General features: G+C 38.6%; 1 protein-coding gene across 10 annotated transcripts in view; it reads right to left on the reverse strand.

Moving 5' to 3' along the window:
- PIAS2 (protein inhibitor of activated STAT 2) overlaps window positions 1–25,715 on the reverse strand; it is a 106,913-nt gene that overhangs the window by 12,539 nt on the left and 68,659 nt on the right. For 9 of the 10 annotated variants that reach the window (XM_062201622.1, XM_062201624.1, XM_062201617.1 and 6 more), the window contains 4 exons: window positions 18,913–19,073; window positions 12,540–12,673; window positions 10,281–10,452; window positions 3,270–3,406 (listed from right to left, as the gene is read on the reverse strand). In XM_062201622.1, the coding sequence (XP_062057606.1) occupies window positions 3,270–3,406; window positions 10,281–10,452; window positions 12,540–12,673; window positions 18,913–19,073 (604 nt within the window). Of the gene's footprint in view, window positions 1–1,243; window positions 1,418–3,269; window positions 3,407–10,280; window positions 10,453–12,539; window positions 12,674–18,912; window positions 19,074–25,715 lie in introns of all 10 variants that reach the window. The other variant, XR_009866823.1, reaches the window with a different exon arrangement.

The following is a 25,715-nucleotide window of genomic DNA, read 5'->3' on the forward strand; positions in this document are numbered from 1 at the left end:
TAAATTCAGTGTTTCTACTACAGACTGTCACAAGAAAATCTACTGGAATGTAATCTAATTAATTGGTTTAATTTTATTCAGCTTTAAATGACATTTATCTTCATTTTAATAATAGCTCCTACTTTTTAGTCAAAATTTTTATGTTCAATAATTTTCAATGTTTATTAACTGAAAATTTATTTTGATAACCAACACCTTATTTTATGAAGTACTGACAGCTCTGCTGCAACACTGTGTATTAAAGTCAAATCTCTCAAAAAAACTTTTTCATAACGTCCAATCACTGCTATTTCATAATTTCACTCCATAGATAGAAAGGCTTGGTATGGTACGCAAACTGTTTTTGCCACCTTGTTACTAAAAAATGCCTATCAAGGTCCCCAAAGTCTTATCATCATTATCTCAATGTACAGCTTTTCAAAAGTAATATAATACTCATTGATGACTCCATGTGTGCAGCAAACAGAAAATTGACTTAGAAAGGACTTAAGAGAACTACTAGATATGAACTCTTACATGCCTCATCCAAGGATAACTAGCATATGGTGACCTACAAAATGCCATAATAAAATACCTAGAAATGTTTTGAAATTTCAGTTGGAAGTTTCAGATTGTTTCCCAAACATTACACAGGCGCCACCTACACAAAATCCTATTAAGGTTTTAGTGTAAATATTTCTCATTGAAACCATTTTTTTCTCAGATACTAACAGTGAAGTTTGATAGTTATTTCGGTTACTTGATATGTTATTCCTTTTAATAAAAAACTAAACTATCAAAGTCTCATTTTTGTATTTTAAGCAATTTTTAAACTTTTATAGGAAAGTTGCAACAGTGATTAAAATTTTACTGCCTTTTTAAAATAAATGTTAGCAAAATACTATGTTCTTATTTCACTAAAAGTTTCAGTTGTAATATGTCATGCTGGTATATGTTTATGCTCTCCTAAGTATTTCATGGCTGAAAATGCTCAATTATTTTTACTCAAAAGTAGTAATGTTAAAAATGTAATGTTAAAAATTCTGATACATTCTAATTGCTTCTGTTTTATTAACGCTGATAAAATTATAGTTTTAGATGCTTCGCCACAGGAAACTGATTCATTAGTTTGCTTCCTCACTGATGACCATACATTTGACTTGAGTCATAAACTCTGAACAAACCAGGACTGCTACATGATTAAATATGTAAATTTTTAGCACTTTCAAATTTTAATGATACAACTTTTGAGCACCATTCGCACCTGACAATATGGCACTAGCAATAATAAGGCAGTCATATTTTTTCTTGAAATAATCAAGCTGTTTTCCATTCCATAAATACAAATTATTTGTTTTATTTTGTATTCATTGTTGCACAGTATCAGAAGATGTTCCAAGCTGCAGTTCATTATTAATATCATTTCTTCTTTGTTCTCCTGCAGATTCAGAAGATTCATATTTATGATGTTTAAAAGGAATGTTAAGAAATTTATTAAAACTTTGTCATCTCTCCATTCTGATGTTCTATTTAATATTTTATTATAATTATTAAATTTATCACTACCAAAATTCTGCATAGTACAAACTTATTGCATAAAATTATATACAAAATAAGACCAAAGTAATTACTAACTACAAAAGAGCACATTAACAATGAAACCACAGTAAAAGCTATTAACTACTTTGATGCTGTAATACTACTATGTAATTCACAATGACAACAAGTAGCAATCTGCTACAGCATGCTAGATTCTATTCACAGTTTATTAACTGCTAGGAAAAATTTTCAATACTTTAACAACCAGTCTTACCATATTGGTTTATGTTGGTTAAATATCAGCCCTGGATGTTAGTATTATTTCCTTGACACCACTTGAAGTACATTTTACCATATACACAGTTCAGACATATTTTATTGCATTTTTCTCAAATCTGCACATGTTTAAGACACAAAATCTCATTTTATTCTCAAGTTTTGAAATAATATAAATTCTCCCAAATTAAAAATTTGTCCAGACTCACATAACTTGAAAATTAACAGACCAGGTGATTTGCACATTGTGTCTATGCTATTGCTAAATGGCCAGGATCACATTAAATAAAGAAAAATGTTCACTGTCTTTTATTCAGGGTTAATTTTTAATTCAAGTAAATCTTTCTGGAGTGCTTGTTTATAAAGCATAATAAGATTACACATGAACACTCATCAATCAAGGCAAGGTTAAATACGTAACAGTTAGAAATCAACAATGTGAGTTTCCATCTTTCATCATGAGCCATGAAACCTCACCTATACCTTAGCATCAGCCTATATAAGTAAAATTATTTATAAATGATGCTGCAAAGAACTTTTAAAAATACAAATTCCCAAATAATAAGAAATAACCATATTTAAGAGTCAAAATTTGTGAAAAAATTTTTAATGGATACTATTTTTGGTCTATGCTATTATCTCTCACTAAATTTTATTCCAATAAGCTAAGCAAATATCAAGTGGAAAAATTATTTGTCCAACAGAATATATTTAAAATACGGACCTCACGAAGGAAGGAAGGAAAATAAACCTTTGGTCAAAATCAACTTCTTAAATCTAGAGAAAAACTCATAATGAGGGAAAGGAATTGTATTCCACTAAAAGGGCCCTATGAAGGGAAAGAAAACCATGAACATAAGTGACACTGTTCTGACCTGCTCAAAATTTGATCAACGAAAAAGTGTGCAAAAACAATGGTTATGGAGAAAGGGAAGAGGAATAAAATTTTATAATACGGCTTTCGGTTGCACAAATCTTGGTAACTATGGTAATTCAAGAAACCCTGACATTTTAAATTGTTAAGTTATTATACATATAAAGATATCCGAACAGTAAATCACTGTTTGAGGGAAATAGATGGTAGATCCTAACTTTTTGGGGGAAACAGCTGGTAGGCAAGAGTGACCCCAAATGACATAAGCATATTCTAGTTGATAGGCTACCAAGAGCATTAGAAAACACTCTCCCTAACCTATGACAAATACTCCAAGAAAAAAATCTCTGAGTATAAACTCTCCACAAGGAGATTAACTCCATAAAATTCCCCTACACCCTACTAGATTCCCTGTCATCACCAATCTATACATTGCTCTCTAGTTAAGACAAGTAAAACGTAATGTTTTAAAGCAGATACTACCTATACATGAAGCCTTCATTCCTCAGTACTTCTATTTAAAAATTTTAAACTATATTTTCTCCATAGATTAACAATAAATAACAAGATCTGTCAAAGAAAATAAACACTTTCCACATACCTGGCAAATCTGATGACATGCTTGATATTGGCGTGTGGTGGAATGGTACTGAGTAGTCTGTTAATGAAGGCGGAATAGCAGCAGGATCAACCGAAGTCACACTGGGCACCCTTCCAGGTGGCTGATACATGAGAACCCTGTTTTAAACAGCATGGGAAATTACAATCTGGCTGTTAGTCCACAGGAGAGAAGAGCAGCACCACGGGGCATTCCCAGCTGTACGTTCACTGTCTCGGCACAACCACAGGACAGTTACACACTACCTAGTACTCTACCCTCCTCTCTTCTTTCTAAAGAGTCTTCATTTTAACATGAGTCTATCTTGGTTCTGAACAGCAGCTGTAACATAAGAGCAAGCTGACATTAAAACATAGCATACAGTGCTGGAGTAAGACATAAATCCTTTATCCACAAATATATGTTACATGGGCTTTTATTAATATATATCTAACATGTATGTGGATAAATTTTATATACAAAGAAATTTAAAACTAAAATGGAGTACACAACATTTGATTTAAATGAGGGCACCTCTAGAAGTGAAGCTACTCACTATAGTTCAATCAGAATTTCTTCAATTCTACTTGAATTATTTATTTTCAATCTTATCTGGGAATCATCTATGAACAGTTAGTCAATCCTAAAGCCAGGCAACCTGATGGCTAGAGGCCCGCAACAGGAAATTATGGTAAACTGACAAATCAGGATTTGAAATGTAATATCCAGAGGTAAAAACACTGGCTATAATGATACTTACTTCTCTGCTAAGAGGGTCTGTGCTTTGAAAAAAGCTGTTCATGCTACTAAAAATATAAGCTAAAAACATATAATACAATTTAATATTATATGCAAACATATTCATCCTATATAATTAAAAATCTAATCTACCATCAAATATTTAATATAATCAAATATATATAATTTTAATATAATTAAACATTTAATCTGCATTTTCTCTTGGTTCAGGGAAACAATCAGAGCTTCACAAGAGAAATACTCTGAATGCAGGAGGAAACTAAGTAACACTGCTGACCTCAGGATTAAAGGTGGCCAGCTTGTCAACAGGAATGAGGTGCAACCGGTAAAACGTTAAGGTCAGCATCCCAGGGAACTGCTACTCAACTATGGTCAGAGCAGAATTCTGCAGCTAGAAGAGACCGTGACAAACAAATACGACTTTCTTGAAGCAGGGCATGGTCACAGAGCAGAACGAATGACAACCAAGACCTCTAGACACGCTTTCCCTGGGCTGAAACCCTTGCTGTCACTGCAGAGACCAAGCACTGCAGCAGGAAATGACATGACATACTTGTAGGACACTCTACTCTAAATACTGGACAACCCATTTCATTACCTAGACTTGTTAAACCACTTAACTAATCACAATTCATTTAGACACTGGATTCCTACTAAAACTGGTTTGCATTTTGAGGTGAGAACCTTGTCCAGCAGTCACTCAGTACTATGTATTAAAATATGGATACTATTAGAAATATAAAACACAAGGTTCTCCAGAGTGCACATATGGCTGTGCTGTCAACTACATTAGTCTCAGAAAAGTGAGTAAATGACAGAGGTCAGAGTTCAGAAATCTTAAAAATTCGATCCATTCAGGGAGCCATGAAATATAACATGCTTGAGGCAATAACAAAGCTGGTGCTTGAAAACACATTTTCCAGAGGTAGGCAAAGATAGAAAAAAGAGCCATTTTCTAAAGATCAACTTGCTTGGGTTAGAACCAGGTTTCTTCATCTCCCATGCTAAATGAAGACCTAAATCCACAAGCAGGATGTGAACAATGTTAAGAAAGACAGAATCTTGAGGGGAAAACAGGTCACTTGGGATAACAGAGAAGTCTGTGCTGGGGAGAGGAATAGAAAAGTGGTTCTGATGACTCTGGCTGCTTCACAGTATTAATGTCTTAAATCTGTATTTCCTTAAATGTCAGAGGTACTATACTGAAGACTAAAAATATATTTATATCAGGTATTATTAATTTAAAAAGTTCTTATTTAGAAGCACATTTAATCAATTCTTCTTCCACCACCACTGAAACAAACTAAGAATTTCAGGTTTACAAGATAAAGACAATGGCAGTCTTTCTAATCTTCCCCTTTTATTCCTTTGATATTTCACACGACAGATTTTTTGTATTGACCCTGAAATGATCCTTCATTTTGGATCAGAAATGTAAGAAACAGCCAACACATTCCTTTTCCTTCTGACTCCCTGACTTACACCCACACAGGTCAACGAACCTACACACTATCTCATTCAGTACCACCTAGTCACATGTCCCGCTTGCATAATACAAAACTTTGAATAACAACCCATTCCTTATTTCTTCAGTACCAAAATCCAAAGAAGGTACAAATTATTAAATCAACATCTAAAACCTAAGCAAGTATCTGAAAAGCTAAACTAAGTGTTGGTTAACGCCCATTTATCTGTGCAATCACTAATACAAATCCAACTTTATATAGAATGGCTGAAAGTAGTCATCGAAGTTACATACTGGTAGCAGTTTTGTTTTTTTTTTTTATCAGAATCTTCACAAGGATCACATTTAGAAACATAAAATGATTATAGAACCTATAGAAAAAGGACAGGTGTATGTATAGATACCATGGAAAAATGTAAATGGATGTGTCTGGTGGAATTATGGTTATAAAAATGTAATGATATCAAGTAATAAACAATGTTTTAAAGCTTTTAAAATCTGCTGTTGCCTCCCTACAAGATGAGCAAATACATACTCAAATAGGTGTATACATTATGTTGATTTTTTTTAACTTCATCCATAACAGCAAATTTCAAGAATGCTGCTATCCAGCAAATATCAGGATTCTAGATTGTGTATTGGATCAGGAAACTTCATGGAACTCATAAAGGGTTCAAGTTAAGTTGACTGAAAATGGAATGATGATTTTTATTCATAAACCTGATGTTCACTCACTGTGTTCTCCCACATTGTCATAAAAGATAAACAAAATTCAATTTTGCTATCAATTCTTAATGATCTTTAATCCAGAATCACATGTTATTTACCCCTATTCGTCTCCTGTCTTTACCACCTTATAAAAGATAAAACCATCACTCAATTTCCAGGGAATGGGGTAAAGATCTATGTAAAATTAATATGTTTTTAAAATGTATTTGAAAGACACAAAGATAAAAAGAGAGAGGGAGAGAGAGCAAGATTGAGAGATTATTTTCCATCTGCCTCTGCTTCACTTTCCAAATGCCAACAGCCAGCCAGGGCTGGGCAAGCCAAAGCCAGAAGCCCAGAATTCAACCTGGGTCTCCCACCTGGGTGGCAGGGACCCAAGTACTTCAGCCATCACCTGCTGCCTACCAGGGAATGCATTGGCAGGAAGCTGGAATCAGGAACAGAGCCAGGACTTGACCTCAGGCAGTAGCATCTCAACTACTACCCCAAATACTCATCCTTGAAATTACATTTTAAAACATCATTAGAAAACATTAAAAAAACATCAGAAGTTTTCTATATTCTTAGATTAACATACTAGTTTCTCCTGACAGTTACTACAAACTACATTTAAAGAGACTTCATTAGCTTGCAAAGAAAAGGTTTGAAATTTCCATCAAAATGTTAACAGTGGTTCTCCCAAGGTGAGAGGCTTTCTACTTTCTTCTTGGTGCTTCTTGGTGAAACTGTTTATTAGAGTAAGTTTTTCTTTTTGACAAGCTATCTTGCTATCTCTTCTGGTCCACCAGCTTCGATCCGTAGCCCCACCCATCCCTCATGCTCCAGGTTTCCACAGTTTGCCCTTCCTGTTCCTCCCCTCTAGCTGCACTCATTTGTCTTGATGATCAGGACTGACTAAAATACCCTAAGCAGAGCCACATAAATTAAAGTGGCACAAGACTTGTAAAGTATGAAGACCAGATCTTACGCTTCTTTTATTAATGTTGTCTAAAAAATAACCAACAACATACATTAAAAAAAAATCTTAAGTGGTGAAGTCTTCAAATCAGTAAGTGAATTCTGACATTTCAGAGTTTCTTTCAGAAGCAGAAACTACTTATTAAAAGCTAGCATCTATTAAGATGTGAAAATAGTTGTCCTTATGACAAGTTCTATCTTATCAACTTATCTCCTAATATTAAAGCACTCAGGATGAACTATTTGGTGACAGTACATGTCATTTTACTATACAATTAAAGTTTTCTACGCTTAAATTCAGACTTTTCACTTATCTTTCCATGTGAACCTGTTTCCTAAGTGCTCTTCTTTATGGGTGTTCATATTAAGGGTTATGGTGGCTTCATGCAATGAGCCTGGTAGCTGCAATTTATACAGATTCCATAAATCAACCTTTATATGTTGTGGTTTAGTCACAAAAGTCCATTGATATTTACTTATTCTCGTTTTTCTTTTCTACCTCGATAAAGAGCCTTAGCTCTAGAACAGCTGACCACAGGTATAAACTATCCTTAGTTCTTTGCACACTGAGGTGATTTCCTATTGTTACTCAATATGTGTGCCATTCCTCTAGTTTCATTTTCTCATCAAGTATTGATAAAAATGTGGTAAAGGACAGAGGGGAGACCCTTATAGCAGGTCACCAGAGACACCCTCCAAGATCACAACTACTCAGCAGTAAGCATCATTATGCACAAACCTGCCAAACTGGCGTGAATCTAACAATGTACTTACAACCACATTTTTCTAGTATATATTCTGAAAAATTCATTAGAGAGCAAGACCTAGAAAACACCATATCTAAGTATTCATTCCTTTGATTTTTCCATACTCCAGTAAACATTCAAAATCATATTTTCATTTTTCATCATTCACGCCAGAAAAGAAACTCACTTGAAACACTTTCCTCATTTTCTCTTCCATAAAAATAAAATCTCATTCTAAGTAAGTAGGCAAAAGAAAATACATGCCTCTACCATGACATCTAAGTAATTTCTGGAACTACATGTATTTTAACAGCGAAGAGGGCAGCTGAGACATAAAAGTTACAAAGAATTGTTTATAACTCTCTCTCCCTCGCTGTAACTCTGCCTCTCAAAAATACAAACAAAAAACAAAAAAACAAAACAAAAATCAAGAGAGTGAGTGTTCACCCTAATAGTTAAAACACACAAGTCCCAGCTCTGGCTCCTGACTCTAGCCTCCTGCTAATGCAGATGCTGAGAGGCAGCAGTGGTACCTCAAGTAACTGGGTGCCTGGCACCAACGTGGGAGACTCCCAGCTCCCAGCTTTGGCACTGGACCAACCCCAGCTGTTTGGATTGTGAACCAGCATATGGAAGCTCTAATTTAAAAAGAAAACAAAACGTATACTGAGAATATAATTCCATATATATAAAAATGCCTAGAATAGGAAAATTTGTAAATACAAAGAATATTAATGGTCACCTAGATTTCCAATGTGAATGAGAATAAACTACAAAAGAACATTACAGGAGTTGAAATACTTGGGGCCAGCATTGTGGCCTAGTGGGTAAAGCTGCTGCTGGCAGTACCTACATCTCATATGGGTGCTGGTTCAAGTCTTGGCTGCTCCACTTCGAGTCCCTGCTGCTCCACTTCGGATCCAGCTCTCTGCTTTGGCCTCAAAAAGCAGAAGATGGCCCAGGTCCTTGGGCCCCTGCACCCACATGGGAGACCATGAAGAAGCGCCTGGCTCTGGATCAGCCTAGCACCAGCTGTTGCGGCCACTTGGGAAGCCAATCAGTAGATGGAAGATTTCTCTCTCTCTCTCCTTCCCTCCCTCTCTCTGTAATTCTGCTTTTTAAATGAGTAAATCATTAAAAAAAAAAAAAAAAAAAAACTCGGCTGGCATTGCGGCTCACTAGGCTAATCTTCCGCCTGCGGCACCGGCACCCCAGATTCTAGGCCCAGTTGGGGCGCCAGATTCTGTCCCCATTGCTCCTCTTCCAGTCCAGCTCTCTGCTGTGGCCCCGGAAGGCAGTGGAGGATGGCCCAAGTCCTTGCGCCCTGTACCCGCATGGGAGACCAGGAGGAAGCACCTGGCTCCGGATCGGCGCAGTGCGCCGGCCACAGCACACCAGCTGTAGGCCATTGTGGGGTGAACCAATGGAAGGAAGACCTTTCCCTGTCTCTTTCTCTAACTCTGCCTGTCAAAAAATAAATTAAAAAAATTTAAAAAAACCGAACTGATTGGTTACAGGCACAACTCCATGAATTTAATCAAATCAGAGAATATAATTAAGCATTATATACTTAAGATGGGTAAATTTTGTAATGTAAATTGTACCTCAAAAAAGCCATTAGGAAAAAAAAGTGGGTTGACAGACCAAAGAGATGAGACTAGCAAGTCTGAAAACATGCATTCATGAACTATCAAATGAAAACCCTGGTCCTTTCTCACTTGCTCCAAAATCTCCCTGTAAGAAGGACCTGTTGTTAAATAGGAATGAATGCTCCAAGATGACTCATAAAGAATACATGCTGGAATGTATCGCTTCCCATATCCTGGAGAGTGAGGAGGGAAGGGAATCAATTCTCACTGAAAAACTAGCATGCGCCTAACATTGAAGCTAAGTTGTTCTATTTCAGTGAAACTTGACAATAATTCTATGAGGTAGACATTCTATAGAACAAAGGAGGCACAAACAAACATTTCATTCAGTATGACAGAACGGGTAAATAACAGTGCCAGAATCAGAAATCCACAGTTAGGTTTCCAATTCCATACTCCATTACTCCAGACTTTCTTATGGTGGTCAGAGTCACCAAATTTCCTTACAAACCAGTTTCAGAAAATAACAAAAAGTATCAAGATGCAATAAAACCTCAAGATCTCACTGCTTGAAGATGTAAATATTTTCTTCATCAAAATTTGCTTTAATATAAATAATCTGCTTACTTGAATATACTACCAGTGAACAATGGCAAATTACAACAGCCTCCTCCAGTTACTCAGCTTCTCTAAGAGACATGCACAAACGTATCCCAGGAACCGTTAGTTGCAAGTGCAATGAACAATGGAGAACTATAAATTAACAAACCCTTTGGTTGGGCTGCTTTGTGTTTCTGACATAAAGATGCATTTCCTTTTGGCAGGAGGGTCTTCCTCTTCATCAGAAGAACTTTCTATTGTTAGGTCAATAACATCCACTTTCTTTTTGCTTGCCTCATTGGCTACAGTCACTGAACAAGGCTTACTGAGGACACTTGAACCTGCACGTGGTAAAAGGAAGGAAAAACAACATTAAAGGTGCGACACTGACTCAGCTGTTAACTCAGTCTTAACCGTCAAGTACACCCAGGACAATGTATAGCAGTGAAGCCACATACTCTGTCCCTGACTCCAGGGACATCAATATAAGGACTGCTTCCCTGGGGAGACAGGGTGAGCGCCGCGCCGTGACAGCACACCTGAAGCTACGTGCGCAGATCCTGCTGCACCATCAGCTTCCCAGGAGAGCAGTCATTTCAGACAGAAACCTGCAGTTAGAGACTTGCCCCACAAGAGCATGTGGATTTACCAGATGTGTATCCTCATAGACATTAAGTCAGAATTAGGTATTTCCATTCTTGCAATCATGCTAATATTAAAGTCTGTATTAGACTACCCATCAAAATGTGATAAAAAATTAATTTTACCTTGATCAGCTGAAAATCCCTCAAACTTCCAATTTAGGTTATTCAGACATTTAAAGATTCTTGAAATTATCTACTAAATCATTTAGATTTTTTTCCCAGGATTGCCTCACACAACAGATGTCCACTCTTTTCATACAAAGGTATATTATTCCCCATAATCTACTTAGTTGAAAATAAATGCTGGCAGATAATGAAAAACCAGCAGCAACCAATCAAATTGCTCCCCATTTTTCTCAAAGATTAGAGAAACCTGGGTCATTGTACTCAGGTTCAGTGTCAATTACTAGGGAGTAATTAATATTAGAATAAGTCTTTATTTTTTCCCATTTCTCCTTACTCTGAAAAATTTAATCATTACTTTTTTTCTTAGAACTTCAAATACAGTCAGAATAAAACTCAAATGCAATGATTAGACTGCATTAGATAAAAAGGAACTTTAATTATACCTACAAGTTCCAGCTACTGAAACTGTATTTAGTTTCCCTACTCAGTGTAAGCAGGTGCAGGGAGCTCAGTGGAAGGCTAAATATAAATATTCTGGGGGCCAGCGCTGCAGCATAGTTGGTAAAGCCGTCACCTGCAGTGCCGGCATCCCATATGGGCGCTGGTTCTGCTCCACTTCCAATCCAGCTCTCTGCTATGGCCTGGGAAAGCAGTGGAAGATGGCTGAAGTCCTTAGGCCCCTGCACCTGCATGGGAGACCCGGAAGAAGCTCCTGGTTTCTGGCTTTGGATCAGCCCAGCTCCAGCCATTACGGTCACTTGGGGAGTGAACCAGCAGATGGAAGACCTCTCTCTCTCTCTTTCTGTCTGCCTCTGCCTCTCTAATAAATAAGTCTTAAAAAAGTATAAATATTCTAGGTAAACAAGCAATGACCAGATTCCTTTCCACAAAGAAATGGAAGAAAAACAATTTGTTCACCTGTGACCACTGCCCCTCCCTGTTCATTAATCAAACGTACAACTTCTCTAACCACACCTCCACCTGGAATTGTGTCTATATAAACTCTAAAAACAATTTTAAAAAATGGTTCATGAAAATGTCACTTGTAATGTTTTATTTTGTAATAAACTTCATTTGGTAAATGATTTAGATGACTGCTTCATTCATTTTACATATTACAAGTATATTATAAAAGGCTGTAGGACGGTAGAACACTTAGCATGTATCTGGGGAAGGTGTCTGGCCTAATGTTGAAGATACTGCGTGGGTCACCTGTACCCCATATCAGACAGAGTGCCTACGCTGGGGTCTTGATTATGCTCCCAAATCGTTTCCTGCTAATGTGTATTCTGGAAGACATCAAGGGATGGCTCAAGTTGTTGGGTCTTTGTCTCCCAATTGGACCCCTGAACTAAGTTCCCCGTTCCTGGTTTCAACCCAGCCTGAGTCACTGAGATCATTTCGGGGAGTGAACCACAGGATGGGAGCTATGTGTTCCTCTGCCTCCTAAATAAAAAGAAATTAAAATAAATTGTATGACATTTCTTAAGGAGAAAATAAAAATCACTAAGGGGGACGGCAACGTATACTTGACAGATGATCCAAAGCTGAAGTAAGCAAACTGAACTCTATTGATAGTGCTAGTGGTCAAGGTTAATGATAAACATAATGCTGCCCAAGTCTCATTGCTTTGCTTTCCACTGCCATTCTGCACATACTTTCTATTTTTGTACACGGTTGGCTGGATACTTTCATGGCTTCTTTCTTCGGTCTCATTGGACACCAAGAGCCATCTTCTTGGAATTTGATTTCATCCACATCAGAACAATCATTGAGAATTTCCATAAAAAGCCTATAAACCAATTAAGATGTACATACATGCAATCAATATCTTTGTTCAAAAGCAAAATAAGAAAGCAATACATGGTGGAGGCAAAAATAATGACACCTTTTTTTTTTTTTTTTTTTTTTAGTAGTTCACATCTTACAAGTATTATACCCCAACCCTGCTTCCCACCTAAGGGCAGTATAGTGCTAAGTGGCTTACAGAGATCGCTCAAAATTTTAGTAGCCGAAGAGAAACAAATAAAAAGAAAATAGCTATTTCTTTCTTTGAACAGATCAATAAAATTGACAAGCTGATGGTCAGACTTACTTAAATCCACTTGAAAAGCAATAGATAAGCTGAAGAGCCCCATGTCTATCAAAGATACTGCTTCTGTAGTTAAAAAAATCTAACTATAAAGAAAATTCCATGACCCATATCTTAACCAAGGAACTTTACCAAATGTTCAAGAAGAAATATTACTACTTTCCAACTCACTTTATAAGGACAGCATTATTACAGATTAAAACCAGACAAGGACATTATAAGAAAGCTTTGCAAAACAAAAAAGATAACACCACAATCAGGTGGGATTTATTCTCAGAATGCAAGGTTAGTTTAATATCTGAAACTCCATCATCACAGTACTCAAAATAATGGATAAGTGCAAAAAGGCAAGACAAAGACATCAGATTAGAAAATTCTATAAGAACAATGTACAAAACTCAATTATAGCTCTATTTACTAACAACCAGACATTAAAAAAAAACCCACATCTATAATAATGTAACACTTAGGGATAAATTTGACAAAAGACATACAAAATACACTGAAAACTATAAAACATTATCAAGACTTGATTAAATATAACATGTTCATGGATCAGGAGACTCAACACTGAGTCTACGGAGTCAACACAATACAAATCAAAATGCCAGCAATTACTTTTTCTGACAAACTGAATTTTTTCCCCCAATTTTATTTATCTGAAAGGAAGAGAGACAGGCAGAAACAAGACAGACAGGCAAGCAGGGAGAGATCTTCCAACCACTGTTTTACTTCCCAAATGCCCGCAACAGCTGGGGCTGGGTCAGGCTGAGAGGCCTGGAATCTTCAGCTCCAAGTCTTTCACATGAGTGGCAGGGACCTAAGTACTCGAGACACCACGTGCTACCTACCAAGGGTGTGCATTAGCAGAAAACTAGTATTGAAGTGGTGCAGGGACTCAAACTCTGGCACTCCAATATGAGATATAGGCATCTTAAGTGCTGTGCCAAAAGACAACCCTGGCAAACTGATTCTAAAGTTTGTAAAGAAATACAGGAAAAGAATAAAGTTGTAAGACTCAGATTACTTGGTTTCCAGAGGGTGAAGTATTGCAATAAATAGAAAAAAAATAAACAGAACAGAATACACAGACAGATTAACATTTATATGGTCAACTGATTTCTGAAAACAGTGCTAAGGCAATTCAATAAGGAAAAACCAATCTTCTTAATAAATGATGACAGAACAATCTCAAGGCCATAAAGCAAAAGAAATAATAAGCCTTGGTCTTTATCTTATATCATGCAAAAAACTAACTTGATATGGGCCGGCGACGCGGCTCACTAGGCTAATCCTCCGCCTGTGGCACCAGCACCCCGGGTTCTAGTCCCAGTTGGGGTGCTGGATTCTGTCCCAGTTGCTCCTCTTCCAGTCCAGCTCTCTGCTGTGGCCCAGGAAGGCAGTGGAGGATGGCCCAAGTGCTTGGGCCCTGTACCCGCATGGGAGACCAGGAGGAAGCACCTGGCTCCTGGCTTTGGATCAGCGCAGTGTGCCAGCGTAGCAGCCATTTGGGGGGTGAACCAACAGAAGGAAGACCTTTCTGTCTCTAACTCTGTCAAAAAAAAAAAATTAACTTGATATGAATGACAGACCTAAATGTAAAAAGTAAATTATAAAACCCTTAAGAAAAGCAAAGAGAAAATCCTTGTGACTTTGAGTTAGGGGAAAATGTCTTAAGGCACAATTCATTTTAAAAAAATTTGATAAATTGGTCTTCATTCAAATTAAGCACTTCTGCTACATGAAAGACACTGTTAAGTGACTGAAAAATATAACAGCAGGAAATATTTGCAAAGCATGTACCTGATTTATATCCAGAATATACAAAAAAAAAAAATCAAAATTCAGTCATATAAAAACAGACAACACAGTGTAAAACCTGGCAGAAGTCTGACAGGCACTTTAACAAAGACACCAAAAAGACGGAGAACACACACATAAAAAGAGATGCTAGATACAATCAATAATAAGTGATATACAAATATATCCACCAGAAATATCACCAGTAAGTCAAACTGTAAAAAGACTAACCATACTGAATGTTGAAGACAACATGGAGCAACTCTTAACTCCCAAATACTGCTAGTGAGAATAGATAATGGGACAACTACTTTGGAAAACACTTTTGCAAATTCTTAAAAAGTTGAGTATACACATGGCATGTGGCCAGGCATTCCATTTGGACTTGAGCATGGATATTTCACAGTAGCTCTATTTTTAACAACCCCAATCCAGATTCAACCCATCAATATGTGAATGATAAACTACAGTATATCTAGGCAGTGGAGCACAACTCACAATAAAAATGAACTACAGATATATACTTGATATATTGATACATACATACAGAAACAGATATATACGTTGATATATTGATACATACATAATACAGAAAAAGAAAGTAACTATGCTGAAGAAAGAAAATCAAAGGAAGTATACACTTTATGATTCCATTCATATAAAATTCTAAGAAAAACTTATCTACAGAAATTGTAATATATTACTTACATACAATTCTTAAACCTCAACAAATCTGATAAAGTTAAGGAAATAAATATCTCCTTCATGAGAAGATGTTTATTCCAATTATACTGAAAACACAGCATAACTCCGATCAAAATAAAATCCAACAGGAATATTTTATGTAATTTGAGAACACATTTATTCAAGAGAAAATGATGGCATAAAAATAATTGACATATCTTAGAGCTAAATGATCAAAACAGTTTTGCAACAGCCCCCAACACACTGATCAATGGAATACAGTTCAGAAATTAAAACTCACATATGTAAGAATACCAGGACACAGGCAGTTATCGTAAGTCATGGGAGAGATTACTCGATACGTTATGAGACTACTAACTTGCAAGCTGGAGGGTAGAATGGGGTGATCTCCACCTTAACGTAATCATCTGCTCCCCACCCTTGAGTTTCTTGCCCATCCCCAACTGTCTTCACAGAGAGCTGTTCTTTACTTTCTTTAGGAACTTAAAATACAATTTTTTACTGTCTCCCAAACCAGAAGTGTTCTGTTCACCATTACAGACCCTGTATCTGACTCAAAAAAGGTATTCAATAAGCATGGTATACAACGAATTCATGAGGGAATGAGTAAGGAGGAAAAAAAAACACAAAATGCATTTGACAAAAACAAGTGAATGTCTAAATATAAACTCTAGGACTTTCCAAATACATCTGGCAGAATCCAAAAAGTAAAGACAAACTTGATAAAACAAAAATGTAAGGCTTATAAATAAAAAGGCATAATAAATATAAATAAAATGCAAACTGGAAAAATTCACTTGGCACTTGTGGTCATAATATCCTCAGTATATAATGCTGATGATTTATAAATCACTAAGAAAAAGATGAACAACTCAAAAGATAAACAGGAAAAAGTGAGAGAAAAAGATAGACATTAATAGGCAATTTGTAAAAGATAATTAAAAATGTATAAAGAAATATCCATAATTCATATAATACAAGCAGAAATTAACCAATGAGCTTTTTTTTCAATCAGAAAATAGGCATACATTTAAAAATATATTTAATACAGTTATATAAGGCTGATAAAAGTTGAAAAGTGGACAAAAGCAGGAGAAAGTAAAATAATTCACTCCTTCTGTGATGCATTTCAATTATAAAACTGAGTCTTAGAGTTATACATATCTTTTGATTCAGCATTTCTAAGAACTTAAAGAAAATTCCACACACAAAACGTCACCTTCAAAGATGTTCATAACACAAATCAACTTAAATAGAAAAAACAGAAATCAGTAATAAAGAATTTCAGGAATTTAGGAAATACATCCTCAAAATACTAATGGCAAAGAGACATGACATACACAATTCTCAAATGGTTTGAAAGAATTCTACAAATAGTAATAATCAATCTCCTTTTTGCTATACACACTCCAAACACATGCTAAAAATAAATATATATCTCTATAGTAAGAGAACATGCTAAAGCAACTATGGCAGAGTGTTAACTGACACATCAGTTACACAGCTTTCTGTGCTACTGTTGTACTTCTAAGTCTGAAATTATTTCAAGTTAAGCTAAAAAATATTACATAAAAACCCAGAAAAAAATTTAGAAAGGTGAAAGTCCCCTTCATTCAATGCTCTGTTCCTTTCCACATACATTTTTTAAAAAAAGATTTATTTATTTGAAAGGTAGCATCTCTCTCTCTCGAGCACGCATGTGCACACACACACACACACGGGGAGGGGGGGGGACGGGACAGAGAGACCTCCATCTGCTGGTTCACTCCCCAAACAGCCGCAAGGGCAAGGGCTGGGATGAACTGAAGCAGGAGCCAGGAGCTTCATCCTGATCTCCCACGTGGGTGCAGGGGCCCAAACACTTGGCCATCTTCTGCTGATCTCCCAGGCACATTAGCAGGGAGCTGGTTCGGAAGTGGAGCAGACGCGACTCAAATTGGCGCCCATATGGGATTCCAGTGCTGCTGGTGGTTGCTTTACCTGATAAGCCACAATGCCAATCCTCAAACAAACTTTTGGAAAATGCACTACAATTATCTTTAAATATATTTTTCACTGCATACTGACTGAAAATCATACATATATACAAATCATTATGTAAAGTGGTATTTCAATCTTTGTAACACATAAATAAGTTAACACCATAGGATGGGACTCTATTGACTATTTTTAATCTTTCATAATTATATTTTTTAAATCTTAGTGTTGGTATACAAAAGTATTATCCAGAAAAAAAAAATGAGACCTCACTTATTGAAAATTAGTTCAATATCATTTTACAAATAGGTGCGACACATGCTTAAAGGTTTGGGCTCTGAAGCCATAAAACCAGGGCATGGATTCCTATTTCGAACCTACTAGTTTGAAAAAAAAACTACCAACCCTAACATTTCCTCTGCTTTTTGCACAGATCATAACTGCTGCTGTAAGAAGTTCTAGATAAACTTTCCTCTTTTCTACAAAGCAGAATAACCTCTTATGTGCTTTCATAAAGCATCTTTGCAAGCAAAAATAAAGTATACATCTGTCTGACCCCAGCAAAAATCACATTATGGACAAGAACCCCAAATCTGAAAACCCAAAATCTGAAATTTTGGGGGCACCAACAGAGTACTCACAAAATTTTGGATCTGGGTACTACATATTTCAAAAAAGCTACAAGAAAGGATTTTGAATGTTTTCATTACAAATAAATGACAAATGTTTGATGAGATGGATACTCTCACCTTGACGTGAATATTACATATAATGTATATGTGTCTGAAACACAACATGGCATCCCATAAAACATTTAACATTTTTATAGGGGCTGGCACTGTGGCTTCCACTTGCGGTGCCAGCATCCCATATGAGAGCTGGTTTGTATCCCAGCTGCTCCTCTTCCTATCCAGCTCTCTGCTATGCTATGGCTTGGGAAAACAGAAGACTGCCCAAGTGCTTGGGCCTCTGTGCCTTTGTGGGAGACCTGGAAGAAGACCCTGGTTCCTGGCTTAGGATCAACTCAGCTCCAGCCGTTGCAGCCATTTGGGGAGTGAACCAGTGGGTGGTAGATTTTTCTCTCTGCCTTTCCCTCTGTCTGTAGCTCTACCTCTCAAATAAATAAATCGTTTTTTTTTTTTTTTTTAAAAGAGAAAAATTTTAATGTGTTAGTATGTTAAATAAAATTTAGGATTTTGGATTTTCAGATTAGGGATGCTCAACCAGTAGTTTGTCAAACACAGCAAAATTTTTAAAAACTCCAAACTCTGGAACACATCTGGTCCCAAATATTTCTACCACGGGACACTTGATCTGTATGACCATAGTTTAAAAATCAGATTGTGTATAAGTAGAAAACAGAAAACAAGCATCTGGACTTCATTCTAGAGCAGAATTTATATTAAGCCATACTGAATGAAGACATAGCCAACAGCCATTAAAAGGGATATACTCACCCATCTAATATTAGACTTTCATAGGCAGCTTTTTTGTCACACACAGGACAAATCCAAGTAGGCTTCTTCTCATTCATTTGTAGATAAAGGGCAGCATCAAAACACTGTAGGTGTGTACAGGTCACCGCACGGCATGGGATTGTCAGCCGCATTTTCCCTAACTACAGTACAAGGAAACAGAACATGGAAAACTAGTTGGGGAAAGAGAACTAAGCCTTAAAATAACAGTCAGTTCTTAAATGTCCGAAGAAGCCACAGAAATGATCAAAATGACAAATTACAAACCAGAATTTATTCCCAAAGATTATTATATGCCCAACTTTCACTTTTTCAAAATAGGTAGCATGTAAACCCACAGGTAGAAAAAGATATTTATACAATGAAAACAAGACTCCTTCTCACCAGGTCCCCAGTTTCCCTAGCATAGAGGGAGTCACTGTTATCCACCTCTTGCATGTCTTTTCATAGATGTTAGACGCATGAATCAAGCGTATATTTTTTAAAAAGCTGCCGGCAAGTGTTGGCATATAATACAATTCTTTTTAATTGTCAAGTAACCTGGTGACTACATATTAGTACATAAAAACATGTATTATATAAAGACACTGTAATTTATTTAGCCAGTATACTAGAGGCAAACAATTGACTTTTCCAACCTTTTTTAACTACAAGCAATGCTGTAATAAGAATTTACACCATGAATTCATAGACATGAAATTTCTGGGTTAAAAGTAAAGCACATGGAAAACTGTCTTCCACAGTTTGACTGATCTACCAACACATACATACCAATGGGCTCAGTTCCATTTGCCCTTGTCAATACATTGCTAGTGAACTGTTTGACCTTTGTGAATCCGGTACATGAAAAATACCCCAAGAGTTGTTAACTATGCTTCCCTTATTTTAAGTCATACCCAAGACTCTCTTTTTTTAAAAAAAGGAAGATACGGCAATCCATAATTTTTTTCCTTGGTTTTTACTTATTTGAGAGGTAAAGAGAAAGAGGAAGAGTCAAGGCAGAAATCTCCCATCTGCTGGTTCATGTAGAAGCCAGAAGCCCAGAACTCAATCCACTGCTCCCACGTGAGTGGCAGACATAACCACTCAAGCCATCACCTGCTGCCTCTCAGTGTGTGCATCAGCAGGAAGCAGAGTCATGGCCCAAGAATTCCAACATGGGATCTGGGCATTCCAAGCAGTGCTTCAACCACCATGCCAAACACTCATCCATGCTGAGCTTCTTCGTTTAATTCTAAGAGTCACCTGTGCTTTTAAGAAATGTTGATTCATAAACCTTTCTAATTTTCATAGGATTATTAGGTTATATTATCTATTTATAAGAACTTTTTGGCCGGCGCCGTGGCTTAACAGGCTAATCCTCTGCCTTGTGGCGCCAGCACACTGGGTTCTAGTCCCGGTTGGGGCGCCGGATTCTATCCCGGTTGCCCCTCTTCCAGGCTAGCTCTCTGCTGTGGCCCGGGAAGGCAGTGGAGGATGGCCCAAGTCCTTGGGCCCTGCACCCGCATGGGAGACCAGGAGAAGCACCTGGCTCCTGGCTTCGGATCAGCGCGATGCGCCGGCCACAGCGGCCATTGGAGGGTGAACCAACGGCAAAAGGAACACCTTTCTCTCTGTCTCACTATCCACTCTGCCTGTCCAAAAAAAAAAAAAAAAGAAACTTTTTAGGCCGGCGCTGCGGCTCACTAGGCTTATCCTCTGCCTGTGGCGCCAGCACACCAGGTTCTAGTCCCAGTTGGGGCACTGGATTCTGTCCTGGTTGCCCCTCTTCCAGTCCAGCTCTGCTATGGCCCGGGAAGGCAGTGGAGGATGGCCCAAGTGCTTGGGCCCTGTACCCGCATGGGAGACCAGGAGGAATCACCTGGCTCCTGGCTTCGGATCGGTGCAGTGCATCGGCCACGGCAGCCATTGGAGGGTGAACCAACGGTAAAGGAAGACCTTTCTCTCTGTCTCTCTCACTGTCCACTCTGCCTGTCCAAAAAAAAAAGAACTTTTTAGAAAATTCAGCTTCATGTGTGACATGAGCTGCAAATATTTCTCATGTTCATGAAAAAGTTCTCCTTTCATGTAAGAAAAGCTGTCAATTTTTCAATGTATTTCTATATAACTATAGTGCTCTGTTCAGTTTTATTCCAACTGATAGAGGACTATCAACATCAAGACACACAAAACATCCAGACTTGATGACACCAAATTTTCCCGAAAAACACTTCAATGACTCCTATCATATTATTTCCTTTAGAGAAAATATCTCCATTTATAATTAGCTGTTAATTTTTTAAGAAAAAATTGTTGTTTTTCTTGAGAGGCAGATACATGAGAGAGAGAGAGGGAGGGAGGGAGTGGGGGAGAGAGAGAGAGTGAGAGCGAGCTATCATGTGTGTTCACTCCCCAAATGCCCCTATCAACAAGGGCTGGGCTGAACAAGGCCAAAACCAGGAGATAGGAAGCCAATTCAGTTGTGGGCGGAAGGGGCCAAACCAGAGCTGTCACATACTGCCTCCTAGGGTACACATTAGCAGGAAGCTGGAATTGTGAGCAGTCAGGATACAAACCCACTCACATTAGGATATGGTGTCCCAACAAGCACCTTAATCATTATGCCAAATGTTTGCCCTCAGCTATTATTTTTATTAAAAATTTGCTTTTCCCACTAGCTTTAAGCTTCACTAGGACAGGTTCTAGCTGTTTCTCACTGTCCTAGCAAACTACTAGCTCAGTATTTGTTGATCAGATGGTACAGCAAATGAAGACAGACTGAAAAGGAAGCAAAGAAGGTAGTGAAGGAGGATCTTTAAATGTATTATAAGGTCTAGAAGAACTCACAGCAAAACTGTTACACTTTGGGATTGGCACTGTGGTACAGAAGGTTAGGTCTCCACCTGCAGTGCTGGCTGCTCCACCGCCAATCAAGCTCCCAGCTAACACACCTGAAAAAGCAGTGGAGGATGGCCCAAGTATCTGGGGCCCCTATGCCTCTATGGAAGACCAGGAAGAAGCGCCTGGCTTCAGCCTGGCCCAGCCCTGGCCATTGAGGCCATTTAGGGAGTGAACCAGCGGATGGAAAATCTCTCTCTCTCCTTCCTTCTCTCACTTTCTCCCCATCTCCGCCTTTCAAATAAATAAATAGATCTCACACACACACAAAAAGAGTATTAAAAAAAAATTATTATATTTGAAACTCTGGCTGGCCAATAGAGGTTTTAGGATGATTCTTTTTTCCCCCTTTATGAGTAATTTCAGTCTTCTAAAACAAACATTTGGCTATTTTGTGATTTTAATAAGAAAGTAATTTAGCCTAGTCAGTATCACAGTACTTCATATAAAGTACTCATATGAACTCAAGTACACTAGAAGGATGATATTATCTCCCCCGTTCTTTAAATGTGGAAACTGAGGCACAAATTTGCCAAGTGATCTGACTAGCAGAGTCAGAAAATGGCAGGGCTAAGAAGGCCAAGCAGCTCTGGCTGCAGAGTGCAAACTCGCCAAGGTACCAATCAGCAGATGGAAGATCTGTCTTCCAAATAAATTTATATTTAAAAAAAAAAAAAGAAAAATAATGTTCTAACTAAGCATACCATGGTTTTTATAGTCTACCAGTTCTCAGTCTTGTTTCAGAAGTCCTTTATCCTTTTTTGCTCTAATACAGTGTTTTGTTTTTTTTTTTTTTTTTTAAGATTTATTAACTTATTTGAAAGGCAGAGTTAGAGAGAGAGAGAGAGAAAGAAAAGAAAGAAAGAAAGGTATGTTCCATCTGCTGGTTCATTCCCCAAAGGGCCTCAAGGGCCAGAGCTGTGTTGATATGAAGCCAGGAGCTTCTTCCAGGTCTCCCACATGGGTGCAGGGGCCCAAGGACTTGGGCCATCTTCCACTGCTTTCCCAGGCCGTAGCAGAGAGCTGGATTGGAAATGGAGCAGCTGGGACTTGAATGGGATGCTGGCACTGCAAGCAGCGGCTTTACCTGCTGTGCCACTGTAGAGGAAATAGGGCCACAACCAGAGACAAAGAAAGAGAAGCAGACCCCTCCTCCAACACAGACCTTGAAAAGTGGCTGCTTGCAATTAACTAGTGAAGCAATGTCCGCTGTTACCTCTTCTACGGAGGGAAAAAGTCCCAAGTTCTGCTTCTGTAAACTCCAGTCACAAATCTGTCCTAATAAATCTGCCCCTGGTATCTCTTCTACAAACATACCAGGCCCACCGACCATTGGAAGCATGGTCCGAAGTCACGTAGGCTGCAATTTAAACCCATCAATGCTGTCATAGCTAAGGTATGATGCTGATGAGCCTATAAATATTCTAAGAAACTTGGAATTGTCGCTCAGTTCTCGGGAAATGATTCCAGCTGAGCCTGCTGGCATAATAAACTACTTCAGTCCTCCACTGTCTCTGGTGCTTGTTTGAACATAGGGAGTCTTCCCACCTCGGATTTCTGTAACACCACAGTGCCGGCCGCCCTTCATCCTCTTAAAAGCAAGAACCTGAGGGATGGGCCCCCAGGCTGAAGTACGTACACGGGCTTGATACTTGACTTTGGCTCCCAATTCCAGCTTCCTACTAAAGCAGACCTAGGGAGCCAGCTGGTAATGACTTGACCAGCTGGGTCTCTGCCACCCACATGAGACCTGCATTGAGTTCCTGGGTCTTGACTTTAGCATGGTCCAGCCCTGGCTTGTGCATATACTTAAGGAGTGAAGCAGCAGATGGTAGTATTCTCTCTGCCTCTTAAATTGAAAACAAAAAACAGAGAGCGAGCGAGCATGCCTTAAAGAGTTAATCTATCTGGGGGCTGGCACCATGGTGCAGCAGATTAATTCTCCACCTGCGGCGCCCGCATCCCATATGGTTCGAGACCCAGCTATCTCCCCTTCGATCCAGCTCTCTGCTATGGCCTGGGAAAGCAGCAGCAGTTGGCCCAAGTGCTTGGACCCCTGCACCCACATGAGAGACCAGGAAGAAGCTCCTGGCTCCTGGCTTCAGAGCGGTTCAGCTCCAGCTATTGTGGCCATCTGGGGAGTGAACCAATGGGAAGAAGACCTTTCTTTCTGTCTCTCCCTCTCAGAGTCTGTAACTCTACCTCTCAAATAATTAAAATCTTTAAAAAAAAAAAAAAAAAGGTTAATGTATCTGAGCTATACTTATCAATTTAACATATTAAAATGGATATTTTAAAAAGACAAGAGTATACAAACATCCACTACATTAGCCATCAGAGCAATGCCATCATTACTTTCCAAGTATACACTCAGAACAGAATAGAACCCAACAAAAAAAATTATGGGGGGCTGGCGCTGTGGCATAGTGGGTAAAGCCACTGCCTGCAGTGCCGGCGGCATCCCCTATGAGTGCCGGTTCGAGTCCCGGCTGCTCCACTTCCAATCTAGCTCTCTGCTATGGCCTGTGAAAGCAGAAGGCACCCCAGGTCCTTGGGCCCCTGCACCCACTTGGGAAACCCAGAAGCAGCTCCTGGCTCCTGGCTTCGGATCAGCACAGCTATGGCCATTGCGGCCAGTTGGGGAGTGAACCAGTGGATGGAAGACCTCTCTCTCTCTGCCTTTCCTTCTCTCTCTCTGTAACTCTTTCAAATAAATAAATAAATCTTTAAAAAAAAATTATGTGTTATTATTATAAAAACAGCTCAACTTTGTGGACAACTTCTAAGAATTTGTGAGACCCTTACAGATCCCTGGGCCAACTGTTCTCTTTTCCTTCTTCCCCCTTGCCATTTTCACCTCACCTATCAGACCCTTAAAATCTCCACAGCATACAGAAGTGAAAACACTCAGGAATGTGCAGAAGTTGTTGACCCTAAATATAACTGTAGTGTCTTACAAGACTTAGGGAGCACTCCTTAAAAAGGCATTTATTGAGGCTGGCGCTGTGGTGTAGCAGGTAAAGCTGTTGCATGCAGTGCCGGCATCCCACATGGGCACCGGTTCTAGTCCCAGCTGCTCCACATTGGATCCAGCTCCCTGCTAATAAGCCTGGGAAAGCAGCAGTGGATGGCCCAAGTACTGGGGCCCCACCACCCATGTGGGAGACCTGGAAGAAGCTCCTGGCTTCAGACCAGCTCAAATTCAGCCACTGGGGCCATGTAGGGAGTGAACTATCGGATGGAAGACCTCTCTCTCCTAAGTGTGCCTTTCAAATACGTGAAAAGAAAAAGAGGCATTTATTAATAACTAGTAAAATCAGGGAGGTTTCCTAATACTGACTAAGCCAAGTTATTTAAAAAGATTTGAATGTGCTAAATTCTAATTTAACTAATGACACTTTGAAATTTAGTGCTTTTATGAAATGAAACGGTATCGAAGCAGTATAACACTTTCTTCTTAGAAAATGTTAAGCAGGCAGTATCTGTACTGATATTCACCTTCTCTACACTAATTAGAACTAGTTACTGGAGCCGGTGCTGTGGCGCAGAGGGTTAAAGCCCTGGCCTGAGCACCAGCATCCCACATGGGCGCCGGTTTAGTCCCGGCTGTTCCTCTTCCGATCCAGCTCTCTGCTATGGCCTGGGAAAGCAGTAGAAGATGGCCCAAGTCCTTGGGCCCCTGAACCCTCATGGGAGACCCGGAAAAGACTCCTGGCTCCTGGCTTTGGATCCTTTGGATCGGCAGAGCTCCAACCTTTGCAGGCATCTGGGGAGTGAACCAGCACATGGAAGACCTCTCTCTGTAACTCCGTCTTTCAAATAAATAAAATAAATCTTTAAAAAAAAAAAAATCTAGTTACTAAGAGTTGTAAATTAAAATGGCCCAGAATGGTGGTTTCAAATTATTT

The sequence above is a fragment of the Lepus europaeus genome, chromosome 9, assembly GCF_033115175.1.
Source record: "Lepus europaeus isolate LE1 chromosome 9, mLepTim1.pri, whole genome shotgun sequence".
In the NCBI taxonomy this organism is placed as follows: domain Eukaryota; kingdom Metazoa; phylum Chordata; class Mammalia; order Lagomorpha; family Leporidae; genus Lepus; species Lepus europaeus.